Here is a 17,424-nt window from a genome sequence, read left to right as displayed (position 1 = left end):
CTTCAGCTCCTAGGATGCCTCGGGTCCTCCTCCATATATACCCAGCCCTTAGCCATAGGCTTTCAGTTGTTCGTTTGAGGCGGCAGGATCAAGATGCACTTTTGTAACACTGGACTCTCAGGCAGTCCGAAGCTTTTATTTTATGTTTTATTTAGTTTTTTGGGTTGTCTGAATTAAGACTCATGTACTGCGTCTCCATCTACCTCCGCCGGGCTGCAACACCAGTAACTGTGCTGGTGATTTCGGCGGGTCGCAGCTGAGCTTGCTACCTGGACTGCAACTGGATGTACGGAGATGTCAGGTAAGTCAGTTCCTCGCTTCTGGTGTCAGAGACGCACCAGAAGCTGCTGCAGTCAGGGCCCGGGATTGTCCGCGTCCTCACTACACCTCTGGGACCTTATCGTCTGATGCCGGGGATAGGCAGCAGATGCTTCAGCTGCCACGAGGCCAGCGTACCTGGCTGGTTAACGCAGATTAGGGGAGGTAGGTGCTACCCCGACGCAGTCCCTACGAAGGGTTTCACGCGTCTGGGTTGCTTCGCCTCCCCTCCACGTGTATGTGAGACTCACGATCCACTATCAGTGTGCTGCTGTAGCTGTTGGTCTCAGGAGGGTTTGGGTCAGTCTCCGTGTATACCTCTCCTGTGGTTAAGGTATACAGGGCTCTATATCCTACCTTTTCTAGTGTTTGTGTAGTTGATTTAGAGTACATTGTAATTATATTACATATGCATTGTATGTGAGTGTTTGCTAGCTGCTGTTGACACTGTCTTTTATTTCTGTTAGTCAATTATAACAATCACTATTGTTTTCTCTCCATGCTTTGGGGTGGAGGATTTTCTTTGAGTACTTCGCATTAATTTGAGATTTTGTGAAGGCTGTCGCATATCATTGCATTTATTACCTTTATGAACATGTCAAAAATGTAAATCATGTATAGCCTGTGTGTCCTCTCAGGACATAAAGGATGGTTTGTCTGTTGTAAAGAGCCATCTCACCAGTCCAGTTTACCTGTCTCTGGACAAGAGCCATTTTGGGTATCCTCTTTACCCCAGGTAATGAAGCAATTTGTGGATCGTATGGCTGCCCCCAAACTGCCTCCTTGGATGGGGTGTCCACAGCATGCCATGTTAGCACCTCCTATGCATCCTTCCTGGAAGGATGTTTATGGCCATTCTAGTCAGAGTATGGCACCATCTAATGTTAAAAGCAGACCGATAGTTACTAAGGCGCCTAAGCGCAAGTGATCTTTTTTTATCAGTCTGCTCAATAAATGGATTCAGAACCATCATCTGAGGAATCGGATGACGTGCAGGGTTCCTCTCCAGGGTCTAGCTTGGGAGAGGAGGACCATCCGTCCACAGTGGATGTTCCTTATTTGGTAAGGGCGGTTAAATCAGTCCTAGATATTCAGGATGGTGAACCAGCTCATTGTAAGAAAGCTCCAATGTTTAATCACCACCGGAAGGTGGTGAAGAGTATCTGAACAGCTCACTGAGCATATGGATGAGGCATGAGGTAACCCGGATAAATGATTTTATGTGAATAAAAGAATAACATCGTTGTACCCTTTCCCAGCTTCTGTATGTACTAAGCGGGCGGTATCTCCTACTGTGGATGCAAATGTAACGCATTTAATCAGAAATGCTACATTGCCTATTCCGTCAGCATCTTCTCTGGAGAATTCCACAGATAGGAAAATTGAAGCATGTCTTAAGGCAGTATTGTCATCATCTGGAACTGTAACTCGTCCAGCTATGGCTGGAGCCTGGGTAGCCAAAGCTGTTGAAGAATGGATGGGGGCATTGGAAGATTCTCTTCCAGATGCTACCAGAGAACAGAGGATGTATATCTCCCACATATGGGTAGCTGCTTCCTATTTGCAGTAGATGCTAGAATTTTAGCTTCTAAGGCATCAGCAGTTTCAATAGTGGCATGCAGGGCCTATTGGTTAAGACCCTGGAAAGCTGATACAGGATCAAAGAGGGCGCTAGAAGTCTTACCTTTCTATAGAAAGGTACTTTTTGGAGCAGAGTTGGATAAAATTATAGCTACTCTGGTGGCTTCAAAATCAGCAGATCTGCCATCTACTACGGCGACTATAAAGTCTAGGCAGGTTTCTTTTCGGTCCTTTCATCCTTAGGGACGAGCAAGGGAACAGCCTTCCTCTAGGTCGACTAGTTTTCGCAAGACAACAAGGCGACAAACTAAGAGGTCTGGCCCAGCAAGACGTCCAGCTTCTAAACCGGACAACAAACTTTCGGCTTGATGGGGCGGGCTTCCTGGGGGATACCAGGGTGGGAGGCCGACTTCAGTTTGCAAATTATTGGCATCAAACAACAGAAGCCTGGGTCCAAGAAGTGGTATGCCCTCACTTTCAGGAGGCATCCTCCCCAGAAGTTCTTTTGCACAGATCCTCCATCAGATGTGGTTAAGGCCTTGGCTTTTCAGGAAGCCATTCACTCCCTGCTGCAGGCAGGGGTAATAGTCCCAATTCCTGTGTCGCAACAGGGGCGAGGTTACTGGTCCAATCTATTTCTGGTTCAGAAACCGAGCCATTCACTCCCTGCTGCAGGCAGGGGTAATAGTCCCAATTCCTGTGCCGCAACAGGGGCGAGGTTACTGTTCCAATCTATTTCTGGTTCAGAAACCGCATGGGGCTTATCGCATTATACTAAACCTAAAAACCATCAACAAGTTTATCCTTGTACCCAAGTTTCATATGGAAACTCTCCGGTCAATTATTTTGGCAATGGAGCCAGGCGATTTACATGGTTTCCCTGGACATTCAGGATGCATATCTGATATATTCCTATTATACCGTCCCACAAACAATTTTTTCGGTTTGCTGTCCTTCAGCAGCATTACTAATTTCAGGCGCTACCCTTTGGTCTATCTACGGCTACAGCGGGGTTTTTACCAAAATAATGCCATATCTGGATGACCTCCTGATATTTGCACAGACTCCTGTTGTTTTTCAAAGCCATCTTCAACTGACCATAGCATGCCTGCGAAAGCACGGCTGGAAATCAATTGGAAGAAATCCTCACTTTCTCCAACACAGCAGATGGTACATCTGGGAGCGTTGCTGGATTCTCGGGCACAAACTGTTTCTGCCAGAGGACAAGATTGTGGCGCTGTCATTCTGAATACACAAGCGAAGGGTATCCATTCTGTTAGCAATGCAGGTCCTGGGATCAATGGTATCTACCTTCAACATGGTGGGGGTATGCTCAGTTCCATTCCAGGCCTCTGCAAAAGTTGATTTGCTCCAAATGGAATGGACAGTATCATCTAATAAGGTCTCAAAGGATCATTCTCACTCTAGAGGTTTGTTACTCCTGTGATGGCTAAGAAAGGATTCTGGATTCCAAATTTTGTACTTCTCACCCCAGATGCCAGTCTTCGCGGACAGGGGGACAGTGACAGGTCATCACACCTTTCAGGGAAGATGGACAAATCAGGAAAGTCATTTGCCAATAAAAAAAAGGCACTTATCATGGCACAGGACCGGCTCCAGTGCCAACAATGCGACTTCAGTGGCCTACCTCAATCATCAGGGAGGCACAAGAAGTTACACAGCCTTGAAAGAAGTGACAAAAGGTTCTGATTTGGGCAGAACATCATCTTCCGGCCATCTCTGCAATATTCATACCGAGAGTACTCAATTGGGAAGCAGACTTCCTAAATCGCCAGTACATACACGCTGGATTGTGGTCTCTCCATCCGGAAGTGCTTCAGCTCCTGGTAAACAAATGGGGTCTACCAGAGAGCGATCTTATGGCGTCACATCACAACCACAAGGTCCCCAGGTACGAGTCCAGGTCCAGAGACCCATCAGCAGCCTTCGTGGATGCACTGGCAGTAAAGTGGGACCTACCAGCTGGTGTATCTCTTTCCTCCAATTTCTCTCCTTCCAAGAGTTCTCAGGAAATTCAAGCAGGAAGGCGGAACAGTAATACTGGTGGCTCCGACTTGGCCCAGACCTCATTGGTTCACCGACCTACAGAATCTGTCCGTACACAGTCCGTATCCTCTTCCTCTATGGCAGGGTCTGCTAATGCAGGCTCCCTGCTGGTATCCGGATTTACCTAGTCTGGCTTTGACGACATGGCTCTTGAATCTTCCATCCTAAGAGCAAAAGGATTTCCTAGTTCTCTAATTTAAACGATGCTTAGGGCACAGAATCCTGCCTCTACCTGCATCTATTACAGAGTGTGGCATTATTTTGGTTTATGGTGTTCCCATAGGAAGTATGATCCTAAGGTGTTCAGGATTTCCGGGGTACTGGCTTTTCTTCGCTGTCTAACCCTGCCAGGTCTCCGCCTGGCCACTTTGAGAGTGCAGCAGAGTTTCTGCACTGTCAATCTGCTTCCAGAGGAAGATTGCCTCATTACCAGATGTTAGAATTTTTTTTCTAAGGAGTTCTGCGAGTTCAGCCTCCTTTTTGTTCCACCAGTAGCACCATGTGATTTGTCTTTTGGTTCTTAAGGGGCTACAAGCTTCTCCATTTGAACCTCTAGACCAGAACCTCCAAAAAGCGGTCCTCAAGGCTCCCCAACAGTTCACGTTTTAGAGATATCCATGGTTGAGCACAGGTGGTTAAATCGAATTGACTGAGGTACTAATTAAGTCACCTGTGCTCAACCATGGATATCTCTAAAACCTGAACTATTGGGGAGCCTTGAGGATCGCGTTTGGGAACCTCTGCTCTAGACTCTGTAGATTTGAAGTGGTTGACAGGGAAGACAGTGTTTCTTCTTGCTATCTCTTCTGCCAGCAGAGTCTCTGATTTGGCAGCGCTTTCTTGTTGCTCTCCATTTTTTATTTTTTCACCAGGATAAAGCTGTTCTTTGTACAAAGGATGGTTACCTTCCTAAGATAGTGTCCCGTTTTCATGTACAAGAAGAAATTGTAGTTCCAGCTTTTCAGGTTCCAGATCTTTCTGTAGGTGAAGCCTCTCGGGATGTAGTTCATGCTCTCCGTATCTATGTGGAGCGCACAAACTCTGTTAGAAAATCAGATGCTATTTTTGTATTATATGGTTTTCACAAATGAGGATGGCCAGCTAACAAACAGGCCCTAGTTATGTATTACTATCTCTCAGGTGTACACACAGGCTGATCTCCCTGTCCCAAACACGGTGACAGCACATTCTACTCTGTCTGTAGGGCCATTGTGGGCATTTAGTCGTTGTGCCTCTGCTGAACAATTGTGCAAGGCAGCCACGTGGTCTTCTGTCCACACTTTTCTTAGGTTCTATGCCTTTGAGACTTTTGCCTCTCAGGATGCTTCCTTTGGGTGATGAGTTCGCCTTTCTGATCAGGAGCGGCCCCTACCCTAGGGGTACTGCTTTAGGACATCCCCATGGTATTCCTTTCTTATTCAGGATCCCTATGGACCCTGAATAAGAAAGTTAGTTATTTGAGGTCCACAGGGCACCCACCCTGACGCACCTGGCTGCATGGGTAGTATTTTCTTTGGTCACAGATTCCCTTGTGTAAGAGTGTTTTTGGTGTACGATTGCATTCCTTCTCCTGCCCTGAGGCTTGTTAACTAAACTTGAAGGCCTATGGCTAGGGATGGGGTATAGTGTGTGTGTGTGTGTATATGTGTGTGTGTATATGTATGTATGTATGTGTATATGTGTATATGTGTGTGTGTATGTGTATATATATATATATATATATATATATATCAATATATATCATACAGTAGCTTTAACTGTTTGGTGCCTGGTGGATCTCTACAACCATAATATCCCTTTGGACCCTATGGACCTCAAAGAAAAGGAGTCATCTAGGCAAGTCTACCATAACTTTAATTTTCTCTTTCCTCAATGCTGGGGGACACTGGACCATGGGACGTTCAACAGCCACCCCTAGTGGAGGGAACACTCAGGCTGCCTGACCAGAGAACTGTATGCCCCAAGTGGGCGTCGCCAGAAGCAAAAACTTGAAACCTGTAAAACTGAGCAAACATGTGGACAGAGGATCAGGTAGCTGCGAGGCAGATCTGTTCAGGCAAGGCCCTGTGGCGCACTGCCCAGGAGGTCACCATCGCCCTTGTAGAGTGAGTAAACACCCTGGCACTCGCCGGTCACCCTGCATCAGAATAGGCCCGAGAAATGACTGATCAGATCCAACTTGCGATGGTCTGCTTCGTAGCCGGCCAGCCACGCTTCTGAGTGTCATAGAGAACCCGTCCAATGTCCAACAAAGCCAGATTGTCCCGGGAAGTCTCCAATGGTGGAAACACAGGAAAGACAATATCCCGGTTTAAGTGGAAAGCCAAAACAACTTTTGGTTGAAACAAAAGTACTGTTCGGAGTACCGCCCTATCGTCATGGAAAACGAAGAACGGCGGTTTGCAAGACAAAGCCCCCAACTCTGAGACTTGCCGAGGCAATGGCCATAAGGAAAACCAATTTCCACGTGAAAAATCGAAGGTCCGCAGAATCCTAAGGCTCAAAAGGAGCCTGCTTAAGAGTTGAGAGGACCAAGGTCAGATCCTACGGAGCCATACACTGCTGAAAATAAATTGACAGACGAAATCTGTACTTTTAAAGAGCGAAGCCGCGACCTTCCTGAAGGAAAGCTAAAAACCTTGGTAGGTGAAACAGGGATGTGTGAACCTCTCACCATTCGCACCACAAAATGTAAATCTTCCAGACCCTGTGATAGTTGCACAACGAAACCGGTTTCCGAGCCCACAACATAGTATGGACCACAGAAGGGGAAAACCGCTTAGCCCTTAAAAGCTCGGTCTCGTAAGCCAGGCCGTTAAAGCCAATTGAGGAAGGTCCTCATGCTGAAACAGACTCTGCAGGAGCAGATCTGGCCGCCACGGAAAGAGACAACCTGGACCTACAGTACGTCCAGCTTGAGAACGGCAGTGTACCATGACCTGCGTGGACAGTTCGGAGCCACAAGGATCACCGGAAACTGTTGCTCCTTGATCCGCTGGTGTATCTGAGCTAATATGGGAATCTGAGGAAAAAAATATGCCTGCTGTAACCGCCATGGAGGGTTCATGGCATCCACAGCGAAGGCCAGTGGGTCCCTGGACCTCGCACAAAATCTGAGCACCTGGCAGTTGTGCTGAGACGCCATCAGGTCTACCTCCTGAAGCCTCCATGTCCATACCAACTGCTAGAAAACCTCTGGATGGAGAGATCGCCCCCCCCCCTCCCCCGCCCTCTGCATCTGTGGTCACAATGACCCAGTCTAGAATCGCCAAGGAGCGACCTCAGAGCAGGTGATCGGAAACCAGCCACCACTGAAGGGATTGCCTAGTGCTGTCCAATAGAACCAGATGCTGAGAAGAGAGGTTCTCCGTGCGACCTGCCCAATTGTGGAGAATTTTCCACTGGAACTCCTGTGAGTGAAAACAAGCATACTGGATGGTCTTGAAGGTGGAGACCATCGTGCGCAACAGCTTAATGCACAGCCGAGTGGACGGGCGAGGGACTGACAGCACAGTTGTGACCAAATCCTGGAGGGCCCAGGCTTTGGACTCGGGCAGGAAGACTCATTGGAGAGGTGTTGAAGATGACTCCCAGGACCATCATGCACTGGCAAGCGTCAGGTGAGATTTCTCAAAGTTCGGGAAACAGCCATGATCCTGAAGCACCCATACCATGCGGTGCAGATGGGCCTGCAACTGGGAAGCTGAATCTGCTTTTACCAGCAGATCGTCCAAATAGGGAACAACCGTTATCCCGTCCTTGTGCAGCAGGCTCGTCATAGCTGCCATGATTTTTGTGAAGACGCATGGGGCTGTTGCCAAGAACCTGATAGGTTTGCAGTTGGCCTGGCACACGAAGGAGAGAATGATGATCTGACCAAATAGGAACGTGGTGGTATGCATCCCGGAAGTCGAGTGAGGCCAAAAACTAATTGACAGACATTCCCTGGATCAGCGCGTGGAGAGATTCCATGTGGAACCGGTCCACCCACAGTCTGGTGTTCAAGGCACGTAGGTTCAAGATTGGGCGAAAGGTGCCGTTGGACTTCCGAACAAGGAAGAGGTTGGAGTAGAATCCCTGTTTCCATTCCGACACCAGAACTGGAGCAACAACAACTTCTGCAAGCAGCAAAATGATGGCCTGGTCCAAGGACACTCTCTTCTCAGTGTCCCGGGGAAGGGCCGTAGTGAAAAAAACGATGCGGCGGCGGACCCTTGAGGTTGATGACATATCCTCAGGAGATGATGCCCCGCACCCAGGCATCGGCCGTCGACTCCACCAATAGGTCCCTGAACTGGAGCAGGCGTCTGCCTACCCCCGACTGGACTGGGTGGGCCAAGACACCGTCAGGCACTAGGCTTCGCCGGAGCCTTGGCTCCCGAGCGCCTGTAAGTAGCCGAAAACGTGCCCTGAGGAGTAAAACCCCTGCTGGGGGAAAACTGGTTTTGGGTAAACTGACCTCTAGTAGATTCTCCCCCTCGAACGAAGGAGTGAAAGGAACAAAACCATGGGCCCTACTGGTTTTTGGGCCACCATGGGCAAGAAAGTGCTTTTCCCCCTGGTAGCCTGGGCAATAATGGTGTCCAACTCAGCCCTAAACAGAATCCCCCCTGCTGAAGGGGAGAGATTCTAGAGAGTGCTTGGATTCAGCGTCAGCCTCCCAGGCGCGGAGCCAGAGCGCCCTCCGAGTCAATACCCTGGACACCACCTGAGTGCCGTCCTGGATGGCCTCACACACATATTCAGCCGCCCTGCGAAGATGTTCTGCCAATCCATTATCGCCTCTCTGGATAAGACACCCTGAAGTCCAGCAAGGAGCTTGTCGACCCAGGTCTCCATGGCCTGAGCGACCCACACTGAGGCCAGAAAAGGGCAAATAGTGACACCCTAACCAATAAATATAGACTTAAGGGAACCTTACAATTTCTTATTCAGCGGATCCTTGAAGAAAGCTGAATCCTGAACAGGAAGCGCAGTGTGCTTAGCCAAACGGGCTACTGTTGCATCTACTTTGGGAGGTTGCTCCCACTTGGTGACGTCAGACGAAAGCGGGTAAAGAGATGCAAACTTGTGAGGGACTGAGATCTTCTTATCTGGGGCCTTCCACGAGATCGGAGAGATCCGAGGAAGCCGGAAAAGTAACCATCCTCTTGCGCCTGTGCTTGCATGGTGCCACCGTTTGTGCTCCAAGTCCAGGCAGGCCAGAGACTGCCGCACCGCAGTAATTAGATCTTCCACCCCGTGATTCAGAGAAGGCTCCGGGTCCTCCCCTTCGGGGAGAACCTCCTCTTCTGGTAGTTCACTTTCCTTCTCCTAAGACACGGAAACCTCTAGCGGCTCCCTGGAGGAAGGAAGATGCTTCTGCGTTTTAACGCAGCTTAGGATCCTCAAAGAAACTTTCCAAATAAGAGGAAACTTTCTCGAATCCCGCCACTGAGTGCTCCAAGGTATGAAGTGAAGGTGGGTCGGCGCCTCAGCATGAAACCTGCACCAGCCGACGATCCAGCATACTCTATGGCCGAAATGGTTGCAGCAGCAGCTGGCGCGCAAGTCTGTTCCTCCTGCTGATGCCTCACAAGCTGCACCTGGACAGGCTAACAGCCGCAGAGAAGAGGAGCTGAAGGAACCATCACCGGATAAACACTGACCCCGCAGCGGCAGATGGTGTAGGAAAGCAGAGTTCTCTCTCTTTCAGGGTCCTGCGTAGTTAGTGAGGTAAAACCAAGCAGCCACAAACAGGGGGCAGTCCAGCAGTGACGGGCTTTTTGGATCTGTATCAGTGAATCAGGGATTTCCTCCATGTTGATTTTCCCCCAATTCCCCGCCGTCCGCAGAACGTGGAATTGGGGCAATACATGTAGATTTATAGGCCCCATTAGTCTAGCGATAGCAATTTGTGGCTGCAATAGTTTTCTGTTCTTAATAGACAGCTGTTGATGTTTCACTGGCTATCAAACAGATTAGCCTTTGCACAATGCAATGTATAATCGGTATGTAATCTATCACCCCTGTCTCACTCCCTGCTATCTTTTTTTTTTTTGTTTTAAGATGGAGATCTGGACATGCTCCTGTATTGTGGGAGGATTATAACACCTTTTGGCAAGACTACGGTTCAGAGGAGATCCCATTTGTTCTCTGGTCAAACCCTCTAATGGTGCTAGTCACATGTACTAGCACCATTATGGAAATGACCTGAATTCCTATAATAAAAATCCCTTTATACAGTATTTACATGATAGGAGTACAGAAAGGGGGGGAGAAATTGTTGAAGATCTGTTAAGTTGCATTAAAATACACTTGCCTGTTAACTTAATGGCAAATACTTACTGAACGCATTTCTCCATCCTGCGGGCAGTCGTTGCTTATGTACGGTGAGGTAATACACAGGTAACCCACTTAAGGTGATGAGACAGCCAATGCCGGTGTTCACTGGATCGGAGTACAGAGACAGCGCCACGATAAACAGGCTCATCATACTGAAGACAACGGGGATGATCAGTGGAACCTGGAGCAGAGTTGATTGGTTATCTCGCATTGGAGCTCCATTCTGTTTTTTATTTCCTTTAGTGGTCATTACAAATATTATATTTCTAAGATAGAACCATTAGGTAAACGGTAATGAACATATTTATTCAAAATAGAACCTTGCTTCTTTACCCTTACTCCTATGAGAGTCCAACCTTTTTTTTTTTTTTTTTTTTTCTCCCCGTTAAAAATAGATCCTGTACAAATATAACCTCCATCTTTAATCATTGAGTAGATACATTCTGTAGCAGATTATAATTAACTTGCATCTACTCCTCCACCGTCATGTCTATCCGACCAATGGTTACAAGATCCGTAATAGATATACTGTCCACAATTAGGCCATGAGTAAATGATGGCGAGTCCAACCTCGAGGAAGTGTCTACCAGTTCAATCTTTAGCCCCCCAAAAAAAAGTTACCTTGAAGGGTCGAGGAAGATCAGGATATTTCCGTCGATGGATAATTAAGCCAATAGTGCACAGTCCCACGAAGAGCCATCTGGAAAAGCTGTAAAAATTCAACAGCCCGTATAGATCACCGATACCAATCATCAAGAAGATCAGCGGCATCTGGAAGAAACACACAGAGATGTATATTGGTGAGATTGCAGTGACCCCGCCATACATTGCCAGCACCGACGTAGGTGGTGGTGAGCCGTTCTTTCGACCACAAGTCTCTGGCAGGTGAGTGGGAGCTATGCTGGTCTGCATGGAGGATATCGGATCACCTACTGGTTTTAAATAGCAAATGAATGATTAATATGTCCATCGCCGATTGTCAGTACCTAGGGCCCTGTTTTACGTAATTACTGTATAGGATTTTCGCTTTGCAAAAACTATAAGAGAAAAGCCACATACCATTAATAGTAAGGCAGGTAGCGGCGTGTGCCTTCGGATGTGGATCATAGCAAACAGGGGCGGCCATTGCCCTTCTCTGGAAGCAGCAAACAGCATCCTGGGTAAGTGGGATAGAAAGAGTCGATGAACCACATTCCAGAAACAAAAAGGTGAGAAAGGAAGAGTAAGGGGATAGTACTAGGAAGCAACGTTGAGAGTATGAAGAAGAGCAAAGCTTTGATGACAGGTTGAGTAAGGAAACCATATCGTCAGCTGACACTTGTCTGCAAAAAATAAAAAACGTGGATGGCATTAAATTACTGAAGGTTGGGGTTTTTTGTTTTTTTTTTAGTCACTAGTATTTGAGTCGCTTGCATAGTCTCAACCTATAGTTTCTTCTGATTAAGGCTAAAGAGGGTCCTGAAGATATGATTATTGAAGAAAAAAATATTAAATACATTTCAGAAGGGAATTAATCCACTACACACTTAGGGCCTGATTCAGAGCCGCTCGTAAGCGGCCGCTCGTTCGCTCCGAACGATGTTTGCCCAACTGCGCATGCGTACGGATCGTAATACGCATGCGCGAACCAGTCAGTGTGGCCGAAAATCGTTTGTTCGCTAAATATCGAATGCCTGCTATTTTGAGTGACAGAATGAGGCGTATGTGGGTGGATCGCAGGCGTGCTTAAAGGTCAAAACGGGCGTTTTATGGGTGTGCATAATTAAAACAGCAGCGTCATTGACAACGTCACTGGGGTTTTTTTTAGCCAGAACTGCTCGCAAAATTGTGGTAGCAAAAACCAACCACAAGAATAGCGAGCAGCTCATACCCTGTTCGATGTACTCGATTAATCTAATAAATAGCGGACATGACGTAGGATGCGAGTGGCCAGGGGGCGTAGTTTCCCAAAAAATGACCGCAAATTTTGTTCGCTCGTTCAGACCTAGAGGCGTGAACAGACCGCAAACAGCGAACGGTTCATTTGAATAGCCACCCCTATTTTCTGGACGAGCGAGCGCTAATTGTGTCCGGCTCTGAATCAGGCCCTTAATTCATACTTAAAAAGGCACCAGTGCTACATTTTATTTATTTTACCTTAATAACCTAATTTGCTTATAAACTTTTTAGATGAGCTATTTGTTAAAACACTAGACTACTATTAAGGCATGTACAAATCACATACAGGGGTGCATTAGGGAAGGGGAGGTTAAGGAAGGTTTGCAATGGCTCCTGGGCACAAAAAACAGCCTCATTTCCACTCTCACACCCTCTTGCCGCCCACTTAGTTTAGAAAACACAGCCACCTCCTCTCCTTGATTTACCTCCACCCACTAATGCCTTCAGGACTTCTCCAATGCTGCTTCCAACCTACCCCAGGAATGTTCTCCTACGCCCAATCAGACTTGCCTCCAGCCTTCAAACGTGCCCTTAAAGCTTATCTCATCATTGAAGCCTACCACCCCTTCTCCCAATCTCCAAACTCTGCTCCCCCCTCACCTTCTTTATTTGTCCACCCATAGCCCCCTCTATAATGTAAAGGTGCCAACAAACTAGACGACTCGCAAACGATGCAATGTCATCAACCATTTACCTTGGCACTTCCGGACATACGATATCGTGCTTAAACTCTGCAATCTGACCCAACGACTTTTTTCGTGCATCCTTAACGATTTCCAGTGCATCATTAACGAGATTGCCATATCTTACCGCATGTAGGTAAAATCTGAGGATATGGCAAACGACCCGTGCATCGGCATCGTTATCATTTGTGGACACAACACGATTTGCAGTTCCGATGCGTCAGAATCAGCCAAATCGTGCAAAAAATTGTCTAGTGTGTAGGCACCTCCAGCTTTCAGGAGCAGGGTCCTTGACAGGAGCTGATTGGTTGGTACTTTATCTCCGTCCACTTTATCTCTTTCCAAGGCTTAGTACATAAAAAAACTAAATTATAGAATAAGTAGCAGCTGTAGTAGAACTGTTCACTAGAATGATATCCAATACTGGCATAATGCATGCATCCTACTTTTTAATCAGTTTTAGCTCATGTAAGTACCCTATTCCATAAACTGTTACAAAACACAGTTGCTCAAAGCCGAGATGTTTTATTTGATTAGGACTTCAGTACCTGGAGGAAGCGAATATCCCACCATTTAGAGCTCCGAAACAGGACAGTGCCACCAGTATCGAGATGAGGGGCGAAGCTTGTTTCAGCGCTCGATCTGCAAAGCTCTTCAATTAAAACAGGAAGTACAATTAAAACAAAACCATGATCTTCTAGGAGCATTAATATCTAAGTCCAACATGGAGGACTCTCAATGGGTCTGGATTGACTGAATAGCTCTTGACTCAGTGGGTCAATGAAGCACAAAATTGGCCAGGGTAGAGCACGAAAGATTCTTTGGCCACGTGTTGCGTCTGGCCAATGGTAGGAGGTAAGGCTCACATATTCTATATTTATCTTTTTTTTTCCCCACCATTTTAAATTTATGATCTGGTGAAAGTAGCAACTGTGTTATTAAGTGGACATCGAGGGGATTGATTAATAGTTGTGCGCAAGTCGGCTACAGATGCGACTGCATTGCATGCCCGGTTCTTCATAGTTGGCCGCATCTATGCTACCAGCTAGGGATGGCCATCGGTGTGGTTTCCATTGATGGTTACCATCGATGGTGATATAGCAAGTCGCCATAGATGGTTACCGATTGTCATTCCTGTTCTTTGTCTGACTGGCCCTGTTTGTATCCTGGCACCTTGTAAAAAAAAAAATTGAGAAAAAAAAACATTTGTTGGTTATGCTTAACCATCAATGGAGGGAAACCATCTGGTGGTCCCCCATCGATAGTAAAAAAAAAATCAACATCGGCCATAAACCATCGATGATTATGAATCATCGATGGACGATAGCCATCCCTACTACCCGCAGTCTCAGTTGGTACAGCGGCGACTGCTGATCTGTTCAATATGTTAGATTATAGTTTCCTATTTTCCATCACGTCTAAATATAACGGAGGTTTGGGCTAGAACCGAGGGTACATAAACTTCTAGTCAGGGATAGAGGGGGAGGGGTTAATAAAGTTAAAGATGTTTGTTTTTGTTTGACAGTGGGTCGGCAGATGAGATAGGACTAGAGGTTAGGGGGCGTGTTATGTGAGAGGGTGTGGTGATAGGATGAGAGGTTAGGGGGTGTGTTATGTGAGAGGGTGTGGTGATAGGATGAGAGGTTAGGGGGTGTGTTATGTGAGAGGGTGTGGTGATAGGATGAGAGGTTAGGGGGCGTGTTTTGTGAGAGGGTGTGGTGATAGGATGAGAGGTTAGGGGGTGTGTTATGTGAGAGTGTGTGGTGATAGGATGAGAGGTTAGGGGGCGTGTTATGTGAGAGGGTGTGGTGATAGGATGAGAGGTTAGGGGGCGTGTTTTGTGAGAGGGTGTGGTGATAGGATGAGAGGTTAGGGGGTGTGTTATGTGAGAGGGTGTGGTGATAGGATGAGAGGTTAGGGGGCGTATTATGTGAGGGGGTGTGGGGAATCTGCTTTTGTAAAATCTGCCTCTTTGAATTTGATCTCCCACCCTCCCTCCCCTATTGTGTCTTGCGTCGGCTTTATTTCATAGCAGGGAAAGAGCGACAATATTGAAGCGTCCATCTTGCGGCAGTATGAGCGGTGCGCACCCCTTCAATGCACTGGTTAGGCTGATTTCACCCTATTGGGGTCAGCGGCACCTCTCGACCGAGCAGGATGTATAGTGCATTGGCATGGGTGTTGGGGCCGCATCACTTGCTCTGAAAGGGATAGTTGGCCCTTGCAAGTTTTAAGATCACCCTACCCTTGTCTGGGATAGTTGGCCCTCACAAGTTGTGATATCCTTTTGACCCAAGACAAGTGGACGCTGGTTGTTTGCCGTTCTTTCTTCTGCCACCATACCTACCATTGTAACTAAATAAAGCTGACCATTTTTTATTTAAACGGCATAACTTGGTCTCGTGTATTTATTTTAGTTAAGTTTAGTTTAAGTTTATGGGTAACATCTATCATCTGACGATAGAAAGTTTATAAAATGACGTTCGCATAATCACTGGTTTAAATCATTTTCATATTATTGAGCTGCAGTGCTGCTGGTCACCCGGAGTTCCGAAACACAAATTGAGAAACACTGCAGGGCATGCTGGGATGTGTAGTTCCACAACAGCTGGAGAGACCTAGAAGATACTGATACGGGATGAAAAACCTTGTTTGTTTTACAATTTACAATTTTACAATTGTCATTTGTACAGACCATACTGGACCTTACTGGCGCTATACAAGTAAATGTTGATAATATTAATAAATAAATGACGTATGCAAATAGAAATATGTATTTAAAAAGAAAAATCCCTTACCACACTTTGTGAAATTGTAGGTTTATGAAAAGCAGGAGAGAAGAAATTCCCTTTTATCTAAATGAATTGAAGCAAAGAAAGAGACGTTCCCTTTTGCAGTCCTCCCACAGGTGGCTGCCGTTGGGTCCCTGATGCCTCAGTCACATTCCCTTAGAATATCGTATTGTGTAACACATGTATGAGCAGCGAGTGAGGTCATAAAGTGCAGGTACCTCCTAAGTGGGTCTCTGGCCCTGATTCAGAGCCGAATGCTCTTTCAGAGCGCTCGCTCTGAATCAGGGCGTTTTTTTTCTTTATTTGGGAGCCGGCCTCCTGGCCGCTCGCATAGCTGTGGGTGACCACCCAAAGCTTTTGCGAGCGGCCAGGTGATGGTCACGACGAGACCCTTGGGGTAGGGTCTCGTTCCCGCAAGCCCCAGTGAGCTTCCTGCTGTAATAGAGAAGGAAGCTCAACTACTAACATCGCTCGTGATGTCAGTAGGGCCGCCCTCAAACGGCAGTGGCGTAGGAGAGTGTTTTTTTTCATATATTATATATATATATATATATATATATATATACACACACACACATACACACAATATATGGTAGCACTCCGTGGACTTAGAAATAAATCACAGTGCATTGTCTGGTAACACCAACGTTTCAGATGTTTACTACATCTTTTTTCAAGGACAAGCAAGAAACATAAACTGCTCACCTATATACCAGCCACAATCACCCTCATGCGCATCATCTGTGGTCTCCTGCGCCTCCGGTCGCAGACTAGTGACGTCAGACGCGACGGGGAGCAGAGGAGGACACGTGGATGCCATGGAAACCAAATAACAACAAATAAATCGGCAGTGTATACAAACAGTGTAACTCTGAAAACATGACTGAAATGGCATACAGGAATAGATCTATATCATGCACTATATAGTGAATATGGGCCCTGATTCAGAGCCGTTCGCTATTTGCGGTCGTTCGTTCAAAAACAAGGGGTGGCTATTCAAATGATCCGTTCGCAAATTGCAGTCTGTTCACACCTCTAAGTCTGAACGAGCGAGCAATACATACGCTCGTTTATTTGTTAAAAACGCCCCCTGGCCGCTCACACCATACGTCATGTCCGCTATTTAATAGATTAATCGAGTACATCGACCAGCGTATGAACTGCTCGCTATTCTTGTGGTTGGTGTTTGCTACCACAAATTTGCGAGCAGTTCTGGCTATAAAATAACCCAGTGACGTGGTCAATGACGCTGCTGTTTTAAATATGCACACCCATAATACGCCCGTTTTGACCTTTAAGCACGCCTGCGTTCGGATCTCCACTCCCCATTTTCAAGCACCTTCCCCTGTTACCACCCACATACGCCTCATTCTGTCACTCAAAATAGCAGGCACTCGCTATATAGCGTACAAACGATTTTTGTCCGCACTGACTGGTTCGCGCATGCGTACTAAAAACCGTACGCATGCGCAGATGTGCAAACATCGCTCGGAACGAGCGTACTGCCGCTAACGAGCGGCTCTGAATGAGGGCCATGGTGTCATGGCAAACAAGCATAAGCATTGCGGCAGTACCTAAAACGTCTATCCTTGCAGTTGAACATACTTAGATCAAACATATATATTAAGATCACAAAACAATATTTGTATTAAGAATAACTATTACTCTCATATGGGCCTTTACTATATAACCCTTAAGATAAATCTCTTACAAAAAAAGGA

The 17,424-nt window shown here is 46.7% G+C and overlaps 1 protein-coding gene across 2 annotated transcripts in view; it reads right to left on the bottom strand.

Annotated features, from left to right (window-relative positions):
• LOC148504581 (cystine/glutamate transporter-like) overlaps positions 1–17,424 on the bottom strand; it is a 40,012-nt gene that overhangs the window by 2,635 nt on the left and 19,953 nt on the right. For both annotated transcript variants that reach the window (XM_088448771.1, XM_088448772.1), the window contains exons 8-11: positions 13,460–13,563; positions 11,350–11,446; positions 10,912–11,061; positions 10,294–10,471 (exon numbers count right to left, since the gene is read on the bottom strand). In XM_088448771.1, coding sequence (XP_088304897.1) covers positions 10,294–10,471; positions 10,912–11,061; positions 11,350–11,446; positions 13,460–13,563 — 529 coding nt within the window. The remainder of the gene's footprint in view (positions 1–10,293; positions 10,472–10,911; positions 11,062–11,349; positions 11,447–13,459; positions 13,564–17,424) is intronic.

The sequence above is a fragment of the Taudactylus pleione genome, unplaced genomic scaffold, assembly GCF_031769625.1.
Source record: "Taudactylus pleione unplaced genomic scaffold, aTauple2 ptg000465l, whole genome shotgun sequence".
In the NCBI taxonomy this organism is placed as follows: Eukaryota; Metazoa; Chordata; class Amphibia; order Anura; family Myobatrachidae; genus Taudactylus; species Taudactylus pleione.
Note: the sequence above shows the minus strand (reverse complement) of the source record. Positions and strands in the feature narration are given on the sequence as shown.